Source organism: Cydia splendana, chromosome 11 (assembly GCF_910591565.1).
Source record: "Cydia splendana chromosome 11, ilCydSple1.2, whole genome shotgun sequence".
NCBI classification, from domain to species: domain Eukaryota; kingdom Metazoa; phylum Arthropoda; class Insecta; order Lepidoptera; family Tortricidae; genus Cydia; species Cydia splendana.
The window spans coordinates 16,795,783-16,817,617 of record NC_085970.1 but is presented as its reverse complement, the minus strand read 5'-3'; the positions used below and the strand labels follow the sequence as shown (position 1 = coordinate 16,817,617).

Here is a 21,835-nt window from a genome sequence, read left to right as displayed (position 1 = left end):
TGATATGAGATTCGCCGAAATGTATGAGACAGAAATATTTTTTTTTGCTTTTTCAGTATGACCTACACATTCACCCCTCAGAGTATGGTCAGACATAACAAAATCACTCTGTATATAGATTATCACTTATCAAAATTCCCGTACCAGTTCTGTTATTTTTATTTTATACAACTTCAAGTGGTCTAAGTGGTTATAACTATCTTGTCCTATGCATAATCCATTCAGAAACTGCGCTCTGGACACACAATGTACACATTAGACAGACATACACAACAATGTTCCGCTTGGCCCTATTTGCAATGTGACCTCAGCCGTGAGGTCGTTCAGATAAAAGGCCGGCCTGTCTCGCTAGCAACTGTTATCACATGCAGCGGTTGGCATTGTAAGGAAGTACTCGTATAATGGTATTTTATGCGACAGTTGTATAAAAGGTGAAAATAGTAGTAGTGGTTACGATGTGAGCTAACAGTGTACAGTTGCCATCAGATATATCGGAGCGGCTAAGGCGCTCACAAATATCTGAACACGGCTCTATTGTCAGGGCGTTAGGCCGGAGCCCCACTGCTGCGCACGCTATGTACACGACCCACGTTCCTATACAAAATTTCGTGGGCTTTCCCACGGTTTGTATTAAAACGTGGGCCGTGGATGTAGCGTGTGCGCAGAGTGCGCGTTCAGATATTGTGAACATCTTGGCCGCTCCGATATATTTGATACTACACAATTCAAAATTGATAAATCTTTGACATTTCTGATACTTCGTTTCCACGGTGTACACCGGCCGGTTTTTTTAACAGGATTCATCATATTCAGCTACTTTACCAGTAATTAGTCTACTATAACTAGAGATAATTATTACGAACTCGTACTCATGCTCAATGGTGTAAGCCAATTTTGAATGAGCCATTTGGCACAAGTCCTGAACGATGATTAATTTTTCAATTGTCTACAAGATTCCTACAATTCATTATAGTCTTAATTCGTGTTTTACGTCATTTATTTTGCGGTCTTCCGGGTTAATCGCAATTTGTATCATGTAATTTGGGGACGAATTGGCTATTAATTCACTATTATAAAACGTAGGAAATGTAGTGGAATCTTTTAAAATATCGTTTATGCGTGTAACAAAAACTAATCATGTTAATTGACAAAGATCTAGTTAAGTCTATGGATTAATTAACACACTTATTTTTTGCTTTATACTTAGCACCCATTACATGAATTAAGCTTCCAGCTGTTAGAAATGAAGTATCGTAAAGCTAGCTGAGCGTTACTGTTCGGTAAAGAACATTTTTACTAGGTATGTATTAAACTGTTCTTAAAGGCTTCGTCACACAAGCGCGTTTTCCGGCGGGGTTTGAGCGGGGCGCGCCGACGTATAAAACGCTCACGCCCCGCCCGCAAAACGCGCCTATGTGACGGAGCCTTAAGCCTTGGCGTTTAACTGACAGGCTGATATCGTCCGGCGAACTGGTAATCTGTGGGCCCCTATATTGTACAGTTTATTATCCATTAAAAGACAAAATGCGGTTTTATAAGCAGTTTCTACTAAACCGGAGAAACGTAAAAACATCCCACAGCAGAAGAGTATAAACGGTGTATAATTTATTTATTGATCAAATAAGTAACACAGCATTACAGTATAAAACCAAGGCACTGTGAAACTACAAAATAAAAGAAAAGACAAAGAAAAACAATACACATAAAAATGAAATTAATTAAACATTAGATTTAACAAATAACAAATAGCTTACCGCGAACCACTTCGTTCGTTCGTCTATTTGCCTCTCTATCATTCGAATTTGCAAGAGCGATAGAGGCAGGCATTTTGATTTTCGATCCTCAATAGCAGATCATCCCCATTATATGCGTACTTTAATCGTACTAATAGGTATTTGTTGCACATTATACTCGAACATTATTAGCTTATCGTTCGCCGAGATAAAACCAATATACCTAAACAAAACATAATGAGATAACCAAAACGTATTTACTGATAAGGATAACAAAGTACACAGTATTTTTATCCTTTAGAGTAGACGTATATAAACTGAATGGGTCAAGTAAATATATATTTTTGGGTTACCATCAAATTTACCTTATCGCTAAAGGACAATATAGCTGAAATTTCTGGATTGTGTTATGTCTTTGTGACAACATAGACATGAATGATAAATGCCTCTTTAGCAAAACGTCTGGATCTTAGAATGTTACAATTTAAAATGATCTAGCAGCAAAAATTCTTTATATTCGAATGTCTTTGTCTAGCTGAAATGGTTGTTTAGCGATAAGGTAAATTTTATAGTAACCCATATTTTTCATTCATCATTACCATCTTCACAGGACAATCGGTCGGCAGCAGTGATATCTACACGGACGAAGAGCTCATAAAGATCTACACACGACTGTACGATTGCCTAATACACAACCGTACCAGTAACACGACAAAAGGTGTTGTAGATATGTTATAATAGAAATTGTAGATGTTAAATGTTGTCCGTTTAGTTAGATCGGTTGTTGACTGTAGGTATATTTATTTATTTTGATTTTTTATGGCTTTATTTATTTATTAATTATACTTTATTGCACGGTAAAAATTGTACAACAGGCGAACTTAATGCCAGAAGGCATTCTCTACCAGTTAACCCTCGGCCCAAACAGAGAACAAGCAGTAATAGGCTTTATGCTGAAGGCAAGATGTTACCGTAGCCGTAGCAGGTTATGCACGCATGTAACTGCATGACACACGAGCGTTGTCGCCACAAGTTTAGTTACGATTGGTTGCATTGATATGTGATATCGTAAGAGATAAGATAAATGTAAGTTGATTGCTGTTGAAAAGACTGTAGGTAAACTAGCAATCTTTTTTTATGTAGGTACCTAGGTTATTTTATAAACCGCTTTTTTTTTCGAGTCCCACTGCTGGGCAAAGGTCTCCCCTTTCTTCCGCCACTCGCTACGGTTTGGTGCATGCTCCCGCCGCAGTCGCTGCAAAATGCGTCGAGGTCGTCCCGCCATCTCTTTTTTGGTCTGCCTCTGCCCCGGCTAACCTGCGGTGTCCATTCGGTAACCAACCGAAACCAATATTTAATTAAATAATATTTCATTTGTTCTCTAGTAACTAGAATCTAGATAGTAGTAATTTATGTAACCGTGCCATAATAATTAGGAGTCTGAATATCCAAGGGTCGAAATTATAAAACGAGGCTTAACGAGACTTTTGTTTGAGACATTGATGCATGCCTTCCACATAAATTAAAAAATATTACACAATATTTCATTGTAAAATTGCAAGCAATTTACGATGAATAGTCAGTTGTATACCACAAAATATGAGAGATATCAGTCATAACAGTGATATATCGTACATTCGGTAGGCGCACCACATTTACTATTTAAGTATTTAATTAATCTTTATACCGTGTTCTTTTTTTAATCGCACCGATTTTTCAGCGACAAACTGTGACGTCATATTTCCATAGGATTTTGACGTTTATGCTGTCGCTGGCCACATTGACAACAACTGCGAACAACCAATTCCATAAAACTGACTGACTGACTAACTCCTACCTATTATAATAATACAAAAAAAAAACACACGAAGGGGCATAGCTTTGGGTAATATTAGGTATATATAAAACTGTGTAAATTATTTTTCACCTCAGCAGCTCGAACAAGGGTACTTTGCTTCTTAAAAACAGTGAGCAAAATGCGATTTTGCTATATATTATTATAGAATCTTTCGCTTGCACGGGACTCAAAATAAGCACTCGAAGAAATATCAAACTTTGATCTCTTGTTGTACAAATAACTATTCCACAATGTCAATACCTATCCAGAGAGGAAAACTTTCACTACATTTGTATGTATGGAGCAGCGGTCGTCCACTATATATCCTCTTAACTTAAGCCTTTGGTTGGGTACCTAAGAATTTACATGGGTAGGTACCTAGTAATTTACATGGGCACCTAATAATTTACATGGGTACCTAAGAATTTACATGGGTACCTAATAATTTACATGGGTACCTAATAATTTACATGGGTACCTAAGAATTTACATGGGTACCTAAGAATTTACATGGGTACCTAAGAATTTACATGGGTACCTAATAATTTACATGGGTACCTAATAATTCACATGGGCACCTAATAATTTACATGGGTACCTAATAATTTACATGGGTACCTAAGAATTTACATGGGTACCTAAGAATTTACATGGGTACCTAATAATTCACATGGGTACCTAAGAATTCACATGGGTACAAGAATTTTCTACAGGCTAATGGCGTTATTCATAAACGCGTTACTGGCCTGATTTAGCTATGAATCGTTTGTCTTTATCCGTCATTTTGTCTTATGTATTTGTAAGAAAGGGATAAAACATAATTTAACTAAATCAGGCCCGTAAAGTTTTATGAATAAGGGGTTAAGACACACCTAAAACTGAGTCTTCTTTTCCAGGATACCTGTACGAGTATAAAACTCAGTTCCCTCTAGGTAATAATCTGATATTTTAACAGTCTACATGCATGGTATTTTATATCGCTTAGGTTAAGGATGACTAAAAATTTTACAAACTGGCAATAGCATTGACATCTTTAAAGATGTGACGATATTGACATTGAACTATTTTACGAAAAATTTAGGCTGTCCTTAACCGAGCTCTTTCATTATTTGCTTCTGTTTAAAAGGTTTGACAGTTTTGGAGCAAGACAAGCGTGAAGTAGTGAGACATGACACACATGTAATTACTACAGTCACCTGCAATAATATGTTACACAACGAAGGCCGCAAAAATATCTGACACGATCTAATTTGTAGAGCTATAAGAGCGTTTCACATATTTTTGCGCCCTTCGAAGAGTAACATATTATCGCAGGTAACTTTACTCGGAACTGAGATCTGAAAAAAGAAAAAATACAAGTATTTTGTGTTCGGCTTATCGAGGTGCAAAGAAATAGAAGTGGAAACAAGTTGTCAATGTTTTGTGCCGGACGGGACTATACTTTGAGCTAAGAACGCGAACTATATATGGGAAATCAGCAACTTAAGCCATTAGGTCAGAAGTCATTTTTAAACTAGGCGATGGAGTAAAATACCAGTGGAGTATCTATGTAATAATAATAATGGATCGTAAAGCGATATCATTTTCCAATGATAACAATATAGGCTAGCCAAAAATAACTTCGTCTACCGCTCGTCTGGCGTCGATTTTAGCGGTTTGACTCAATGATGCATGTAGATACTAAACTAAACTATTGCAAAACTATTAATCCTCGACACAAAGGCGATGCGAACATATATAATGTGCCTAAAAATTGTTATAATGTTAATACATGAAGCGAATCAAGTGAATATAGTGAAATCATAAACAGTTACGACTATAAAATCTCATAAAAAACTACTACCGTCTTGAAAATATTTACGAGTCAGGTTCAATTCCTGTTTCAAAACCCATAAATGTAGTTTACCACTATTCAAAATACGTCTTGCGGTTCCTAAGAACAAATTTAGTTAAGTCATTATCAAAGAGAATTTGAAATAGAGGAATATTGTCAAATTAAATTATGTAGTCAGTACATTTACTGCCATCTTTCGATCGACACAAATGATGCCATTTGACTTTGATCCTTATTTTTTCACTGATATGTGCTAAATTTGTTAAATGTCAAAAAGTATCGCCATCTACTCGAGAGTAGGCCAAAGGTATGGTGCCATCTTTTCGAACGATGGCGCCATACCTTTGGCCTATCATTTGTGTCAAAAGATGGCAGTAAATGTACTGACTACATAGTTTACTTTGACAATATTCCTCTAGTCTAAATTCTCTTTGGTCATTATGAAAACCACTGAAAACCAGCGCCACGGATTGCCGCAGCATTGTGCTGAGTGTCCTATTTTAGCATCCTATGTTTTTTTATGTCTGCATGTCTACTTTTTCTTTATGTACTATGTTGTGGCGTTAAATAAACGTACATATTTTCTTCCTTACTTCTTTCTTTAATATAGTTAAGATAATTATCTTACCTCCTTATCCTCACTTTAGTTTTTAATTAGTAGGTGCCTACTTAAATGCTAGTCTCAGATAAATGCCATACACTTATTTCTCCAGATAAATACCATTCGCCTCCAAGAATCCAACAATAAATCCACCCGTTGCTTTTCGTTATTGTTGGCTTCCCATTCGTGCATAAAAGCTGCCATTACATCAAAAATACATTTGACTAATCTATTAAATTGAATTATTTTTAACTCTCACATCAACACAGTGTTTATAAAATACTCAAATATGTTGCGAGGCTTAAAAACTGGCAAGTGTGAGTCAAACTTTTGTCGACGATTCGATACAGTCGGCTACACAAAGATGCATATCGTGACTACTTTGGAAAACACTCGTATCTTGTTCTGTCAATAAAAATAAAAATGTGATAACTATGTATGGGATGCATACAGACTTATTGAGTTTCGAGTTTTTAGTAACAGTGTGAGATACGAGATTTTTTCAAAGTAGGGACGATATATTTTGCACAATGATTAGCGTAGAAAATCGGATACAATCTTCTTTGTTAGAGTTATGAACGTATCATATTAGTTTTGCATGATATCTTGCGTTGTCCAAGTATTGAACTCTATGAGGTAAAGTCTATTTCAATAGAACTTGCTAACTATGTAAACAAACAACGTAACTTTGTTTTATCACTGTTTCTCTTTGAATTTTTACACCACCTCATCAAATACCATTGAAACCATACACATATACACTATTGAAACGGTCCGTTCCGTAAAATACATAAATATATAACTGTATCTTGGATATTCAATTAAAAGTTTAAAATGGGTTCATAAGTTAGGTTATGAGGACCTGATGGAATGACGGTTTTGTTTCTTTTAAATTCTACAATTGCCTATGATGGGTAGTGTTGTGACTAAAGTTTGTGATATAAACCCGCTACACACTACCCAACCCATGATCTGTACCTACCGCCGCGGTTATAAAATACATCAATACATCATTCTTAAGTACTAATTTGTCTTCTGATCGTGATTAAACAAATTAAAAATATGTAACTACTTGTTTTTTACTTTTGGTATTTTATTATTCGAGATGGTTTGACATTAGTAAAGTAGTAAGTAGGAGTCTTGCCCATCACTAGTAAATTCATCATTCAGAGACAATTTCAATATGGCGGTTTGTTTACATAGTTAGCAAGTTCTATTGAAATAGACTTTACAGAACATTACGACCCAAAGAATCTGGAATTTTCTGGATTAGTCAATCAATCAATCAATCAATAATTTTATTTCGTCATCATAGGTGTAAATACATTAGTACAGGTGATAGGGTGTTTTTTCAATGCAGCAGCTATGATGTACCTTTACGGCTTACGATATTTAAAATATAGCTAAGTAATACAATAGTCTTCTTCTTCCTCGCGTTATCCCGCCATTTTGCCACGGCAAAATTTTATCAACGGGCATTAGTAATGAACTTTAAAGGGCCGTCACAATAGATCACTGCTTGGTCGACGTGGCACTCAAAGGCCCATAACACCCCAAAAAAATAAAATAATATTATCACAGGTGCTAAATAGTTAAATTAGGTAAATAATTATAATATTTATCTTTATCTCTCTAAACTGAACGGACAGCGAATTGCTTAGTCATGTGGCTTGTTATATAGTAAAGGCAATCATAGTGTTTATATCCGAATGACCGATTCACGTGTTTTATTTTTTGTTTATTGTTTGTCATAGACTAGGAATCCTCTAGACCGAGTTTAGAGCAATTATTTCATGCAACCGATGATGCCAAAAATGCGGGGGTGCGCGGGACGAGGTGAGCGAAGTCCCGTGCCGTGATTGGTCCGTTCAAAGACACGGACGTCACACAAAGACACTTTCGACTCGAACATGGAGTAAAATTACCGTATGCGTGGCAGAGGGGGTAGCGCGACTATGCTAAGTCTGGAGGATGTTTTGTCTGTGTTGTTTGTTGAATACTTGAACAAACTGTACTTTACATATAACCAAAAGAATATTTTTCGTTGCCTCTGAGCTCACTTGCAATACATCTTTAGACTTTTATCTTTAACTTTGACAGACATAAACATGTGTTATTTATATGTCACCATTAGGTAACTATAATTTAATTAATTCGGCTTAACTTAATCACTTTATAGATTAACCTGGTTCTATTATATATTAGAACATATTTTAAATATCTGTAACACAGCCTAGGATACTTTGTAATTATATCTTCTATTTTACCCATTTTCAGGCTAGGGTAAACGATCACTACCAAAAAACGATATTTTACTTATTTTTATTAAACCTGAGTCGATGGTATCAGCGAACCCGAGTTTAAAGACGCACGGTTTCACCATCCGGTGTTAAAGTGTCAAATATCAAATATTTGTCTAAAATAGATTTAGATACTTATCTTACGACGTGTTAAATGGTCACACCTGTTGTAGCCTAAAAGTAAACTGTTTAAATTATATAAATAATGGACATGCGTGGTGACAGCTGATATTTTTTAGTGAAGTGCGTCGTATAGATATAAAGTACATAATTCACAAAGTTTTCTCAGTTTTACAGTCACCTGCAACAATATGTTACACAACGAAGGCCGCAAAAATATCTGACACGATCGTATTTGTAGAGCCATAAGAGCGTGTCACATATTTTTGCGGCCTTCGAAGAGTAACATATTATTGCAGGGACTGTACAGCGGTCGTAGATCGTGTTTATGGGCATTTATAGAAAAATGATTGTGTACCATTTACTTTTTGTCGAAAAACCATCATTATTTGGTTAATTTTCTACTCAGAATCACGAGGACTACAGATAGATTTAAATAGGGAAAAAAATGTCCCAAAAAATGATCAGATTTGTGACGCATTTTTACATCCATTACACAAAACTGACATCCATAATTTGTATGACAAAGATAAACTTAGGACACTTTTTTTTCTTCTGATTTTGAGTCAAAATAACCCAAGATAGAGTTTGTGCAGAAAGAGAAGAGTCGTGGAATGTAAGGGAGCCCATATACACTTCACGATTCTTCTCTTTCCGCGCATACTCTATGTAAGTTTTTCCAAATAAAGCAATCTTTTCCTAAAAACCCCCTTATGTCGTCTTGACATCGTGGCTGTCTTTGTGACTTTGCAAGGGTGACGCACGGCACACGACACAATTGACGATAAAAAATCACACATCATAAATGTATCCGTAGGTACATACTGGACAGTCTAAACTGGTTGGTTCAGTCGCATCAAAACATCATATCCTCGTCTGGGTGCTAATAATTCATTATTTTAATCTTGCTAGTAGGTAACACCCAAGCGTTGCAAAATATCTTAAAATAGTGATGATTGGCGAGTACCTACAAAAAACAGTAATGCACAAATTGGATGCCAATTAGTAGGTATAAATGCCTGTGAACCTATTGTGAAAACTTACTGACTGAAACCTAAATTAATTTTGATTTATAATCGTAGGTACATGTTCTCATAACGTAACAATTGTAACGTAGGGCCAGAAACAGGCCATTCAGCCATTCTATTTATCTTGCACGTAAACAATGACATTTGCTAGCATTTAATTTTCATTGATAACTCCAGCAAACTCCTATCTTGCCATATGCTGCTGTTTCACAATCACCTTACTTACCATGAAATTAAAGCTCATTTTGCAAAGCATTTATTTTGATAGTTATTTCATTACTGTGCGTATTAATCGTTAGCAGATGTAATATGCGTAGGGTGTAAACAGACAGACATATTCGTTTATTACAACGTAAATAAACTATCATTTCATTCGCCCGAAATGAATTCGACAGTCATATCTTACAATGTGAAAAAATTAAGATGAAAGTTTGTAAAAAAATAAATCATACACTCGTTGTGTGTCATTTATTTTCTAACAAACCCTCACTGATTTTCATGCAATCATCGATAAATGGCTGATAGCGAAACTATTTTAAAGCTCTTTAAAACATGAAAACGACTTGGAAGTAGTATCTCGTAGGTGTTTATCGGATTCGTGTTACTTTTTATAAGTTTTTAGACCGCCTATATTGCCATGCAACTGAAGACAAATCTGACCATATCATTTTCTATTTCCAGTCCTCGTGGAGGCGTGTCACAACGAGCCTGGATGTCTCCAGGACCGAGCGGGGCTCGAAGCCATCACGCAACTTCACAAGCAACTAGATGACGATGCTAACGGCAACGTCGACCTTAGCGAGAGTGACGATGTAAGTTACTGTTACTAACTGTAGGTTATTAACGAGTCGGGTGTCAGGACCGAGGGCTTGAAGCCAAAATGCAACTTTACAAGCAACTAGACGACGATGCTAACAGCAATGTCGACCTTAGCGAGCGTGGCGATATAAGTTACTGTCACAAACTGTAGGTAATGTTAACGAGTCGGGTGTCAGAACAGAGGGCTTGAAGCCATCACGCAGTTCCACAAGCAACTAGACGACGATGCTAATGGCAATGTCGACCTGCTAAGGTCTCGCTAGAGAGTGACGATGTAAGTTACTGTTACAAACTGTATATAGGTTATTAACGAGTCGGGTGTCAGGACCGAGGGCTTGAAGCCATCACGCAGCTCCACAAGCAACTAGACGACGATGCTAACGGCAATGTCTACCTTAGCGAGAGTGACTGACGTTGTAAGTTACTGTTACAAACTATAGGTTACTAACGAGTCGGGTGTCAGAACCGAGGGCTCGAAGCCATCACACAGTTCACAAGCAACTATCGATGCCAACGGGACCTCAGTAGGAGTAATTTTCTTAAATGATTAATCCAAAATTAACTCCTTAGACTTAAACAGGTAAGAAGGTCATGTTTGTGTCTTTATTCGTGTCCCTTTTGATCCTAAAGAAGGCGGCAATTACCGATTTTAATGATTGTAACCATGACTATTGGCACAATTCATACGAACTCCATCTTTCATCCATACAAATCTTTTACACACCCCCTTCTGTTCAGATTAGACGTACTTGTTCTAGTAGCATCTACTTTCTTAATAATGACCTATGTTTTATCTTATTCCAGTTCCTCCGCGAGGAGTTGCAGTATGACAGCGGGTACGAGAAGCGACAGCGAGCCTTCCACCACAACGATGACATGCACATATCCGTCAAGGAGCTGTGGGAGGCCTGGCTTAGATCAGAAGTGAGTTACTCAACATAGCGTTATTACTTTGTTCAAATAGCAGCAGAAGTAACTAAGCGCACGCTATGTCCCATTAGCGCCCGTTGTACAGTCACACCATTTAGGTTTCTAGCTAAATTGGACATTGCAGTATGGAACAACCAATTTAGCTAGGATCCTAAATGGCGTACCAATCGCGGAGCGTGATGGTACACGCTTAGGTGCACCTAAAATAGTGCGCTAAACTTGATTTTCCATTGCATCTGATATTTTTTTATAAGAGCGACACCATGAGACGGTTTTCCAATTATGCTAACCAGCCGGGCTAGCACATGATTGGCGCGACAGTATCTCGCGGCGAGATAGACTTCCCGTCCCTCTTTAATTAACATAGAAAAAGACGGGTAGTCTATACTGTCGCGCCAATCATGTGCTAGGCCTACAGTAAAGCCTGTCGCCGAATGCTGTCACATGACATGGGAAGGTAGCTGCATTCCACTGATTCCACATGGCACGTTGCTGTTGCATTGGACTTGTCGCTGTTCGCAGCTTACAGCGTAAACGCGTTACGGTGTCAACGGAGAAATAGCTCCTGATGACAACCGTAACAGGAGGCTTTTAACGTCCTAATCGAGTTCTAATGAGCGTATTCCTTGAACTACCAAAAATCATTATAAACCTGTCAGTAACGGCATGAGAGTTTTTGAATTTCTTTGCTTTAGTCCCCCTGTTACCATAGAGAAATATAGTAAGAATAGAATGCTCAATCCATACATCAGTTTTGATACCAAAACGACTATTATTTTCGTAGTTGACATCTAGCATCGAGTAGCGGAATTATCAGTACCGCTACTTGATACTAGAATTCTCTGGTGTCGCGACTCGCGAAAATTGTATTGAACACAATTTACAACTAACATTAAAAGCAGAAGGAGTTGAAAGAGAGTTCCGGTTAATCCGATTATAATATTAGCTGAAAATTGTTGAGCATTAGACTTTCCGGTCGTCGGAACATCTATTGTCAAGGTAGCAGTACTGATAATTTGGCTACTCGATGCTAGATGTCGACTACGAAAATAATAGTCGTTTTGGTACTAAAACCGATGTATGGAGTGTGCTCACTCTATGTATTTTTTTCTCCATGCTGTAGCAAATCATCAGTAATCCAGATTTCCTAGTTACTCCAATGACCCTTCCATGCCTCAAATTTATTATTTTGTATAATTACCCTAATTTATAACTCTTTCGTTTCAGGTGCACAATTGGACGGCGGAGCAGACGGTGGAATGGCTAACACAGTCTGTAGACCTCCCGCAGTACAGAAGTCTGTTTCTGCAACACAAAGTTACAGGCGCTACGCTGCCCAGGTAATTTTCACACAACGATATTGTAAGAGTAAAAACACCAGGCACCACTTTAAACAATATTTATTAGGGAATCACAAATATGAAAGTATAGGTCTGAAAATAATATGCGACAACGCTCTCGCACAGAACCAATCTAAGATGGAACATCTCTAGTGATGTGACCTCGCCGGTTATCGTAGTGATGTCAAACGCCGCTGGATGACGATTCTACCGTTTAGCTCGGCCATCTTCTGACCCGACCTACGCCCCGTCAGGTCACTGTCATCAGCCGCCACTGAAGACTGCCGCAGCCAACGCAGTCGCAGCAAGCTGGGCCTTCACCAGGTGGCGGTAGCCTCCACCTGTTCGTTACTAGTTGGCCCCTCCGTTGAGTTGGCTCCTCAACTGGTGGGAGGCTCACGTGGGACACGTCTCATGCGTGTGCATAGTTGTCCTCCGATACAGCACATGTAAACAGTACAAACTCTTATTGACAAAACTCTGTAACATACATGTCAAAAGCCTCAGTTCCTTAATATAACAAGGCGTTATAAGTCACCTTTAGAACTAGAGCCATCGACAGGCTTCGACATTAGTATACCACCAATGTTGTTCAAAATAACCATGATGAGGTTTCGACGATATATTAATGCGCAAATGGCACAGTTAGACCCTTTGATCACAGGTCCGGCTTGATAGCCATAAAATTATACCGTAATAACCATGACAGTCAAAGGTCTACTTCTGTAAATACATGAGAAAGTTGCAGTTATGATTGGACAGAACTCATGAGCGCTCTTTAGCAACATTGTTAATAAATTACATAATCACCCTCAATGACGACGTAATCAAGTAGGTACATCATGTCACCAATTTTTAGCATCGTGACTAATGGCGGTTATCCACAGATTTGATTGTTAGACAAAAGAAAACATTACCGTGTTAAAATACCACATGCAGGCTAGAATACCACTATGGCCCCGGAGCATTCTTAGGTGTTGGGTCAACGACTTCTTACCTGAGTTAACTTCAATTCTTACTCTGTAATCCCAAGGATTTATTTTATTCATACCATACCATTGCATTATAATGGTATCTGTCATACATCTGCCTATGTCTTGTGATCTTCTGCTGTGAATATTGTAATACATACAAGCAGCTTTATTACACTGACAATATGTATTTTTTTTTGACAGTCATGATCATTGATGTACTTGTTCATAACTGCAATAGGTATCTGAAAGCAAACACAAGACAAGGCAAAGGCAGCCGGTAGTAGTTTAGTAGGTTAGTCACATACTTGTAATTGTCGGATGAGGTTAGTTTAGTTAGGTTAGTTGTAGGTATACTTTTGACATCAATTTATTCCCTCACTGATGAGTGGTGTTGATGCGTTTACTCATTACAATCAGATTAATTATTTTATATAACGATAACGTTCACAACAATGAAACAGATATGACTACGCGAGGTTAATTTCGTAATGCCAATTTCCGACAAATCATATCGTAGTAGGCGAGAAGTTCACATCGCACTTCTGAAGCTGTAAGAGTAAAAACACCAGGCACCACTTTAAACAATATTTATTAGGGAATCACAAATATGAAAGTATAGGTCTGAAAATAATATGCGACAACGCTCTCGAACAGAACCAATCTAAAGTAGCTAACACACTATCACAATATATATGTGCGATAGTGTGTTAGCTACTTAGGATGGAACATCTCTATAGTCTGTATCTTTAGGTATTTAAATAAAAGTAAACCAAGAATTTGTAAATTTTCGGGTAGTTATAACATTTATTGGCTAACCGACTAATTACAAAATCGCCTGGATCAGTCACTGAACAACCTGACTTTAACCTACATTATTTAACCGTGTAATGTTTCCATCTACCCTCAACTGGCTTAAGGAGCCATTTGAGGGTAGATTTCGTTTACTTTTATTTAAATACCTAAAGATACAGAGTATAGTTATGTGACCTCGCCGGTTATCGTAGTGATGTCAAACGTCGCTGGATGACGATTCTACCGTTTAATATGTACCTATACTAGTGCTATAATCTCGCAAGCCAGTTTTGCTAGTACTCAAATTTGAAAAATGTAGGTGCAAAGGATCGAACTACCGAACAAAATTTGAATTTTGCGCCTTTTTGTACTGACAAAGTTGCCTTGCCAGAGTATTTATCACTCAATATTTAAACTTAATAGTAGTCGAGAGTGCGAGATAGAGAACATGTGTGTTAGGGAGGGACAATTATCTATTGGTAGCGGCCGACATCTAATACATCTATCTTATTGGGTTAGGCGTAGACACAGACAAGACATCCTCCAGACTGAGCATAGTAGCGCTACCCCCCCCTGCCACAAATATACGGTAATTTTACTCCATTTTCGAGTCAAAGTGTCTTTGTGTGACGCCCGTGTCTTTGAACGGACCAATTACGGCACGGGACTCGCTCACCTAGTCCCCCGCCCTCCTGTATTTTTGGCAGCATCGGTTTCATGAAATAATTGCTCTAATGTCCGTCTAGAGCAGGGCTCTCCAAACCCCGGCCCGCGGGCCAAATCCGGCCCGCGAGACGTTCCAATCCGGCCCGCGGGGTTCAGCATTAATTGAGAGCGGAACTGTTCCTAACAGCAGCAACCAGACACCCTCCCCCGGCGCAAAAACCCACGGTGGCCCGCGCGAAAGTTTCTGAGGCGTAATATGGCCCTCAGGTAAAAAAGTTTGGAGACCCCCGGTCTAGAGGATTCCTAGTCTATGGGCATAGATCACTGTGATTTTTAAGGTGACATTCGGATGTCAACTACAACTTCAATACTGTTGCGACTTTACTGCTGATGCAAAAAGAATAGATAGTATAGAGGGGTCCTGTCATTGTAAATTTTGTAGTCACAGTAAATTTACTGCCATCTATCTACACACGACTAAAACTCAAAATGAAAACGTATTAAGTTATCAAAAAATGTATATATATGGATAAATGATTTTATTATTTTTATATCATTTTGATCCATGTTCATTCAACTAATATCTATGTGTTAAAATTGTTAAATATGAAACGGTGTCGTCACGCCATCTAGCCGAGGATAGGCTAAAGGTGTGTGCGCCATCTATTCGAGAATGACTTTTGCTTCAATTCCGAGGCACGTTTTTTCCTTAGACTTTATTCGTCTTATACGAAGTTAGATATGTCTTTGGCTGATGCATACATGTATGATCTGCGGTCGGCCGACGTGTCGTCTGCGGCTCGCGTCATCACGCAGCGACAGGGGTGCGAAACTCGTGACTTCGGCCAAACTCGGCTCCGCTCGGCTCAGCATTGCTCCGAGCAATTATTAGGGTTGACACAACTTGACGTCCCTGTGTGTGCACGACCACAGATAAGATAATGGCTTGAATTTTGACAACTCTAAATAGCCGAAAGGGATAGTGCCATACATTAGAAAGGGACTGCATGATTCGGTCCTGAACCGCTGTCAAACTTCGGTTTTGTAGGAAGTTTCCTTTCTGTACGGTAGTACTATTATTTATTCTGTGGCAGCAACATGTCTCGACGACAAAATTTTTTCCAGCATGACTAGTATGTGACATTGTGGGCAGATAAAATATTCGTAACATTATCTCCTTCCGCAGGTTGGCAGTGAACAACATGCAATACTTAAGCAACGTCCTTGGCATCAAGGACCCCATACACAAGCAGAAGCTGGCCCTCAAGGCCATGGACGTGGTCCTATTCGGGCCCCCTAAAGGTAATATCCATTCTTATTTGTACCAGGAGTAGGAAACTGGAGCGTTCGGGCATTCTCGGCTCCGTTCGGCTCAGCATTGCTCCGAGCAATTATTAGGGTTGGCACAACTTGACGTCCCTTTGCGTGCACAACCACAGATAAGATAATAACTTGAATTTTGATAACCCTAACTAGCCGAAATGTAGCTTCATATCAAGCCGGTTTCACACGCACACGTTTACTTATCGGATCGGAGCCATTATTTCCGCGGTACTAGGAAATCGGCTTATTATGAAAACACAGCTTTGTGTTAGGGTGGTATTCCATTTGTCCAATACCTTGGTCTAATGTCATTGCGTCTCACTCTCTCTTTATTAAGCAAAATGTGAGATAAAATACACATTGGACAGGTGGAATACCACCCTAATGGCCTGTTTTTACATCTAAACTAAACGCATCAAGTAGCAAATTTATGATCTCGTACTAAACACTAATCAATGTGTAAACATCAGGCTCCTAACGATCCTAACCTTTCCTGTCTTTCAATTCTGATGTGTACTATTTACGATCATAATTATAGATAAAGTATTTCTGGCAAAGACGTTACTTGACCTCAAACCAAAAGTGGGACTGCTTATTTATATTTCGCTTTAAAAAATGAATTCGATAGGGATTTTTTTATATCTGCGTTTGGTGGCATGGTGTGCCAAATAAATATATAAACAAACTTACACTCGAAAAATATTACTTACTTCCTTTTTTGTCAATCAGTTAAAAAAATATAAAGGGTCTAGCAGGCTAAGGAAGGAGAAGTGGCCCCTGTGACGAATATCGGATTTTTATAATGTCATTTGTTGGCTATCTTATAATATAGAAACACCTTAACTTTCAGCCCCCTATCTTGAACCGTCCGTCACCGAGATAATGTCAAAAACGTCATTTTATGGGCACATTTTTCAAAGTCGTTTTTCCTGAACTATATAAGGTAGAGCAATCAAACCAAATCATAGCTACAAAGAATGAGTAGGAGTATAACTCAGATTTTTTTTAAATATTTAATTCCCTGAAAAATAATGATTAAAATGTCAGAGAATTTTATGACAGCTCTTTTCAAAAGCCTGAAAGTTAAGGTGTTTCTATATTATAAGATGACAACAAATGACATTATAAAAATCCGATATTCGTCACAGGGGCCACTTCTCCTTCCTTAGCCTGCTAGACCCTTTATACTCTATGCCAGCCGTCTCGTCTCACCTGTCGTCAGAAAATGGAACTTCCGTCTATGCTATGAGTAATAGTTTGCGCAGGAGAGCGCAGTTATGTGGTGTCGCGTTGTTCAAGTTTGTACATAGATGGCGCGCTATGTTGCCAAGTTTAAAGCTATATTGAGTCGTGTGACTTATAATACGACTAATACGAGTATAGTGATAGCAAAGACATATGTAACTTCGTATAAGACGAATAAAGTCTAAGGAAAAAACGTGCCTCGGAATTCAAGTAAAAGTCATTCTCGAATAGATGCCGCACACACCTTTAGCCTATCCTCGGCTAGATGGCGTGACGACACCGTTTCATATTTAACAATTTTAACACATAGATATCAGTGAATGAACATGGATCAAAATGATATAAAAAGAATAAAATCATTTATCCATATATATACATTTTTTGATAACTTTATACGTTTTCATATTGAGTTTTAGTTGTGTGTCGATAGATGGCAGTAAATTTACAGTGACTGCAAAATTTACAATGACAGGACCCCTCTATACTATCTATTCTTTTTGGTGATAGTGATGAATATATACTTCATTCGTATCAGTTTCTGCTTATTAAAAAAAAATTAGACCTTGTTTTTCTACGTATTTTCATAAAACTAAGTTCTTTACTGCTAATTCTTGTGTATGTAGGTACCAAAGAGAATTTTAATAGAGACGAGTAATACGAGTATACGCCAAAGGTGTGGCGCCATATGTTCGAATATAACTTTTTCTTGATTTCCGAAGCACGTTTTTTCATTAGAATTTACTTATCTTGTACGAAGTTACATATGTTTTAATGTTTATTTGGGCACAAACGGTACAGGTTTCTTATAACTAATGTCTATACATATATATATATGTACTTCATAAACCAATAAGTTTAACAAAATGCGGGATAACTAAAATTTAAAAATTAACAACAACAGTCTAATTAGGACAAGAGCTTAATTAATGAAGATATAACTACTATATACATATATCTTTGGTATAGTATAACCATGAGTCGTACTGTATATGTTTTGTTACATATCTAACATGTCCTAACTCTAGCCCGATCGCCCAAATATTTAAAACCAGTACATCAACCTCACATCACAAAGCGATTTTTTTTTATCTTAACGACCCTCATTTATAATAAACCGGCGACGCAAGTTAATGGCCGACCATTATTATAATAACACATCACGATGATCACGAGTGTGCGCTGTAGGTATGAGTGTGTTTACTGTAATGTCACACGTGCTGAAAAATATGTCATTGAAGAATAAGTTTTTGGCAAAAGTTTCAGTTTTGGTACAAGCTTTTATCACTGACTGTACTTTTCTTTCCGAAAAGCGCTGGTGGCCTAGCGGTAAGAGCCTGCAGCGACTTTAAATCCGGAGGTCGCGGCTTCAAATCCCGGCTCGTACCAATGAGTTTTTCGGAACTTATGTACCTACGAAATATCATTTGATATTTACCAGTCGTTTTGCGGCGAAGGAAAACATCGTGAGGAAACCGGACTAATCCTAACAAGGCCTAGTTTCCACTCTGGGTTGAAAGGTCAGATGGCAGTCGCTTTCGATAAAACTAGTGCCTACGCCAATTCTCGGGATTAGTTGTCAAACGGCCCCCAGGCTCCCATGAGCCGTGGCAAAAAGCCGGGATAACGCGAGGAAGAAGATGTACTTACTTTTCTTTCCACAGGCAACTAAATACTCATCGAGACAATTCCAACAACCCCAAACACAATTAGTTTGCGTTGTTTATAACAGAGTTCCCATGCCTAGGAAACTATATTGATGCTGGATAGGAATGGAATCGATTGACATAAAAAATTGCATAAAATAACATAAAATTGGCTTAAAATTGACATAAAAGTTTCCATCTTCATAAAAAATTATATGGGAAAAGTATTCCTCGGTTTGTGGCTTTTCTAGCTGGATTTTTTTGTCCCATACAAGCTTCTGATCCTGAATAGGAATTTGATCGATAGTGTGACACGGCACTTTGCATGAATGATCCAGTTTTACGTTTTTAGGATTGTCTCGAATATAGTATAGTTTTGTTTTATGGCAAGGAAGTCATTGATGTAGCAACAAAACAAATGACAACCATTTGGCCAATGAGAAACTAATTAAATCTGATGGTGTTGCTACTTCAAATTAAATCCTAAATTGATGGAATAATATTAATTAAATATTTAAATCAAAACTTAATTTTTAAATACAAAAAAGGTGGAAATATGTTTAGATAATTAAATATGATTTATTTCTATATGTTGGACTTACATATAAAAATTATTCCATGAATTTCATTAGTTACTGTTATTTTGATTGTGTTATCCCAGGGACAGTTAGGTTGAGATCATTTCCTGGTTGGCTTTTGCCCTGGATGGGCATCTTTTAATTTAGAAAGTGAAGCTAAATACATCATGCTCTGGTAGCATCGATCCGAGTCTTGGTTAGGCAGCAGCCGCTGTATCCATGAGCTAGGAAGCTCATGCAGAAGTTATTTTGCCACAGACAGTAAGTAGAATATGATAATATAATTGTCTTCAGGTTTGACTCCTTGTTGAATCTTTGTCCCTGCTTATTTGACCATTCGTTTTGTTTCCAGTCTCCTGGCGAAACAATGTGGTGGGATGGGTATCAGAGCTGTGAGATGAGTCCACTGTAGGAATTTCCAGCTGGTGAGAAACTTAGATCATATAATGTCTCTTAGGTTAGCAGAGCACATGCTTCTAGTTATTAATCTTGAATTGTTTCTTTCAGCTGACGGGTTTTCGTTTTTATGTTACTACGTATGTGAAATCAGTTCGCATATCAGAGTATGGAAGTCTGTCCATATTCCTAAAACTTCAAGTGTGTCTGGTGAGCAGTTCGCCATAAGAATTTCGCTTTTCTGCTGGGTGGAGGAGACGACACCTTCAAGCTGAGGCCTTTGGCTTTCTGTGGTGCTCCGCGGTGCAATATTGTTATGAGGTTGGTGTACGCTTTCCTTCCATCCTAGAAGCATTTCCAAATTTAAAGTTAAAGAATTTAGTAGAATCATATGTGATGGCAAATGATAAATTGGGGACTAACAAATTTGGATGGGTCTGCTTGTAAATCATTGTAGAACCATTTGTGGCGCGACCCGGCTCTATCGTCTGACATTGTAGAATAGGGTGCTTAATGCTAGCTTAATAAATGATTTACTCGTAGAACAACTTCCCCAGTGTGAGAATAGAAATAAATTATGTGTCACAAAACTAACATTTCATTTTGACATCCTTTAGAAACCCCTGAATAGTTGATGGAAATAAGTGTAAGCACCTGCTTGAGTTTTTGGTTAAGATTTAGATTGGTTAATTTAGTAACCTTAATTGTCCGTGAGTTTCCCCTGGGCAAAGCCCCAGCCGGGCAAGGAATACCCCCGTGACAATATGGCGCCCATTAAAGGTAATTCCCTTTTTGTTTTAAGCTAACTATTTCCATCAAATTCAGTTTATATCATTGCCATTACATTAGGCTTGTGTCGGTCATGAACTAAGAACTGTTAAGAATGAAATCCCATCAAGGACCGAAAGGAACTAAATCTTTTTGTACGCTCTTAGTCGGTCTTTAGGTCCTTTAGTTCAGTGGGATTGGTGAGCGCTTGACATGAGTGAAACAGAAAATAGACTGAACGAAATGGTTCACAATGACGCTGGCACGAGTGCGAACGAGAAAAAAGAGTGACAAACAGTCCTAAACCTGAAAAGTATGAAGAAAAATCAAATATTTTTTCTGTTTTTTTTATATTATTTTATTATGTCTAGCTTTTTGATGTTTAATCGTCATATAGTATCGTACAACTTGAATCGTAATTCAGTTGCCAAAGATTTAGGAAAAAACTACTGTAAAATCGATTCATACATTCCCAGCTCTCAAAGACCGAACTGAACTAAAGGAACTAAAAGACCGAACTAGTTCGTTTGACCGATTGACCGAGAGCGGAGCGCTCTCTGTAGTGACCGAGCAGGCACAAGCCTACATTACATATTGATGAGAAAAGTTTTGTAATACTTACGGTTAAGTATTAATTTTGAGCTTGTGCTTTGGCTTTGCACACTTTGATACCATCCAGGTTAAGCTTTAGCTGTTTTACAGTTAGTTTTGTCCAATGTTCTGCACGAAATTCAGAATTTCTGGTGAAATCCGTAAATGAAATGCTTTGATTTTCAGTTAGTAAAATTTGTGCTGACATTTTGTCAGGAAGTTGAAAGTGTCAAAATTTTAGTACATTTTGCTACTTTTTATGCTTATGAGCTAGTCTCTAAAGACTGAGACCTAAGATATTTTGCATTTTTGAGGAC

General features: G+C 37.9%; 2 protein-coding genes and 1 long non-coding RNA gene across 4 annotated transcripts in view; all 3 read left to right on the top strand.

Moving 5' to 3' along the window:
- The window catches only part of LOC134794983 (uncharacterized), a 312,799-nt gene that overhangs the window by 99,825 nt on the left and 191,139 nt on the right, over positions 1-21,835 (top strand). The gene's annotated exons all lie outside the window — the stretch shown is intronic.
- Positions 1-21,835, top strand: part of LOC134794914 (uncharacterized) — a 443,559-nt gene that overhangs the window by 313,307 nt on the left and 108,417 nt on the right. The window lies entirely within an intron of this gene.
- The window catches only part of LOC134794898 (stromal interaction molecule homolog), a 145,924-nt gene that overhangs the window by 69,136 nt on the left and 54,953 nt on the right, over positions 1-21,835 (top strand). For both annotated transcript variants that reach the window (XM_063766743.1, XM_063766742.1), the window contains exons 2-5: positions 10,135-10,265; positions 11,077-11,196; positions 12,430-12,542; positions 16,161-16,276. In XM_063766743.1, coding sequence (XP_063622813.1) covers positions 10,135-10,265; positions 11,077-11,196; positions 12,430-12,542; positions 16,161-16,276 — 480 coding nt within the window. The remainder of the gene's footprint in view (positions 1-10,134; positions 10,266-11,076; positions 11,197-12,429; positions 12,543-16,160; positions 16,277-21,835) is intronic.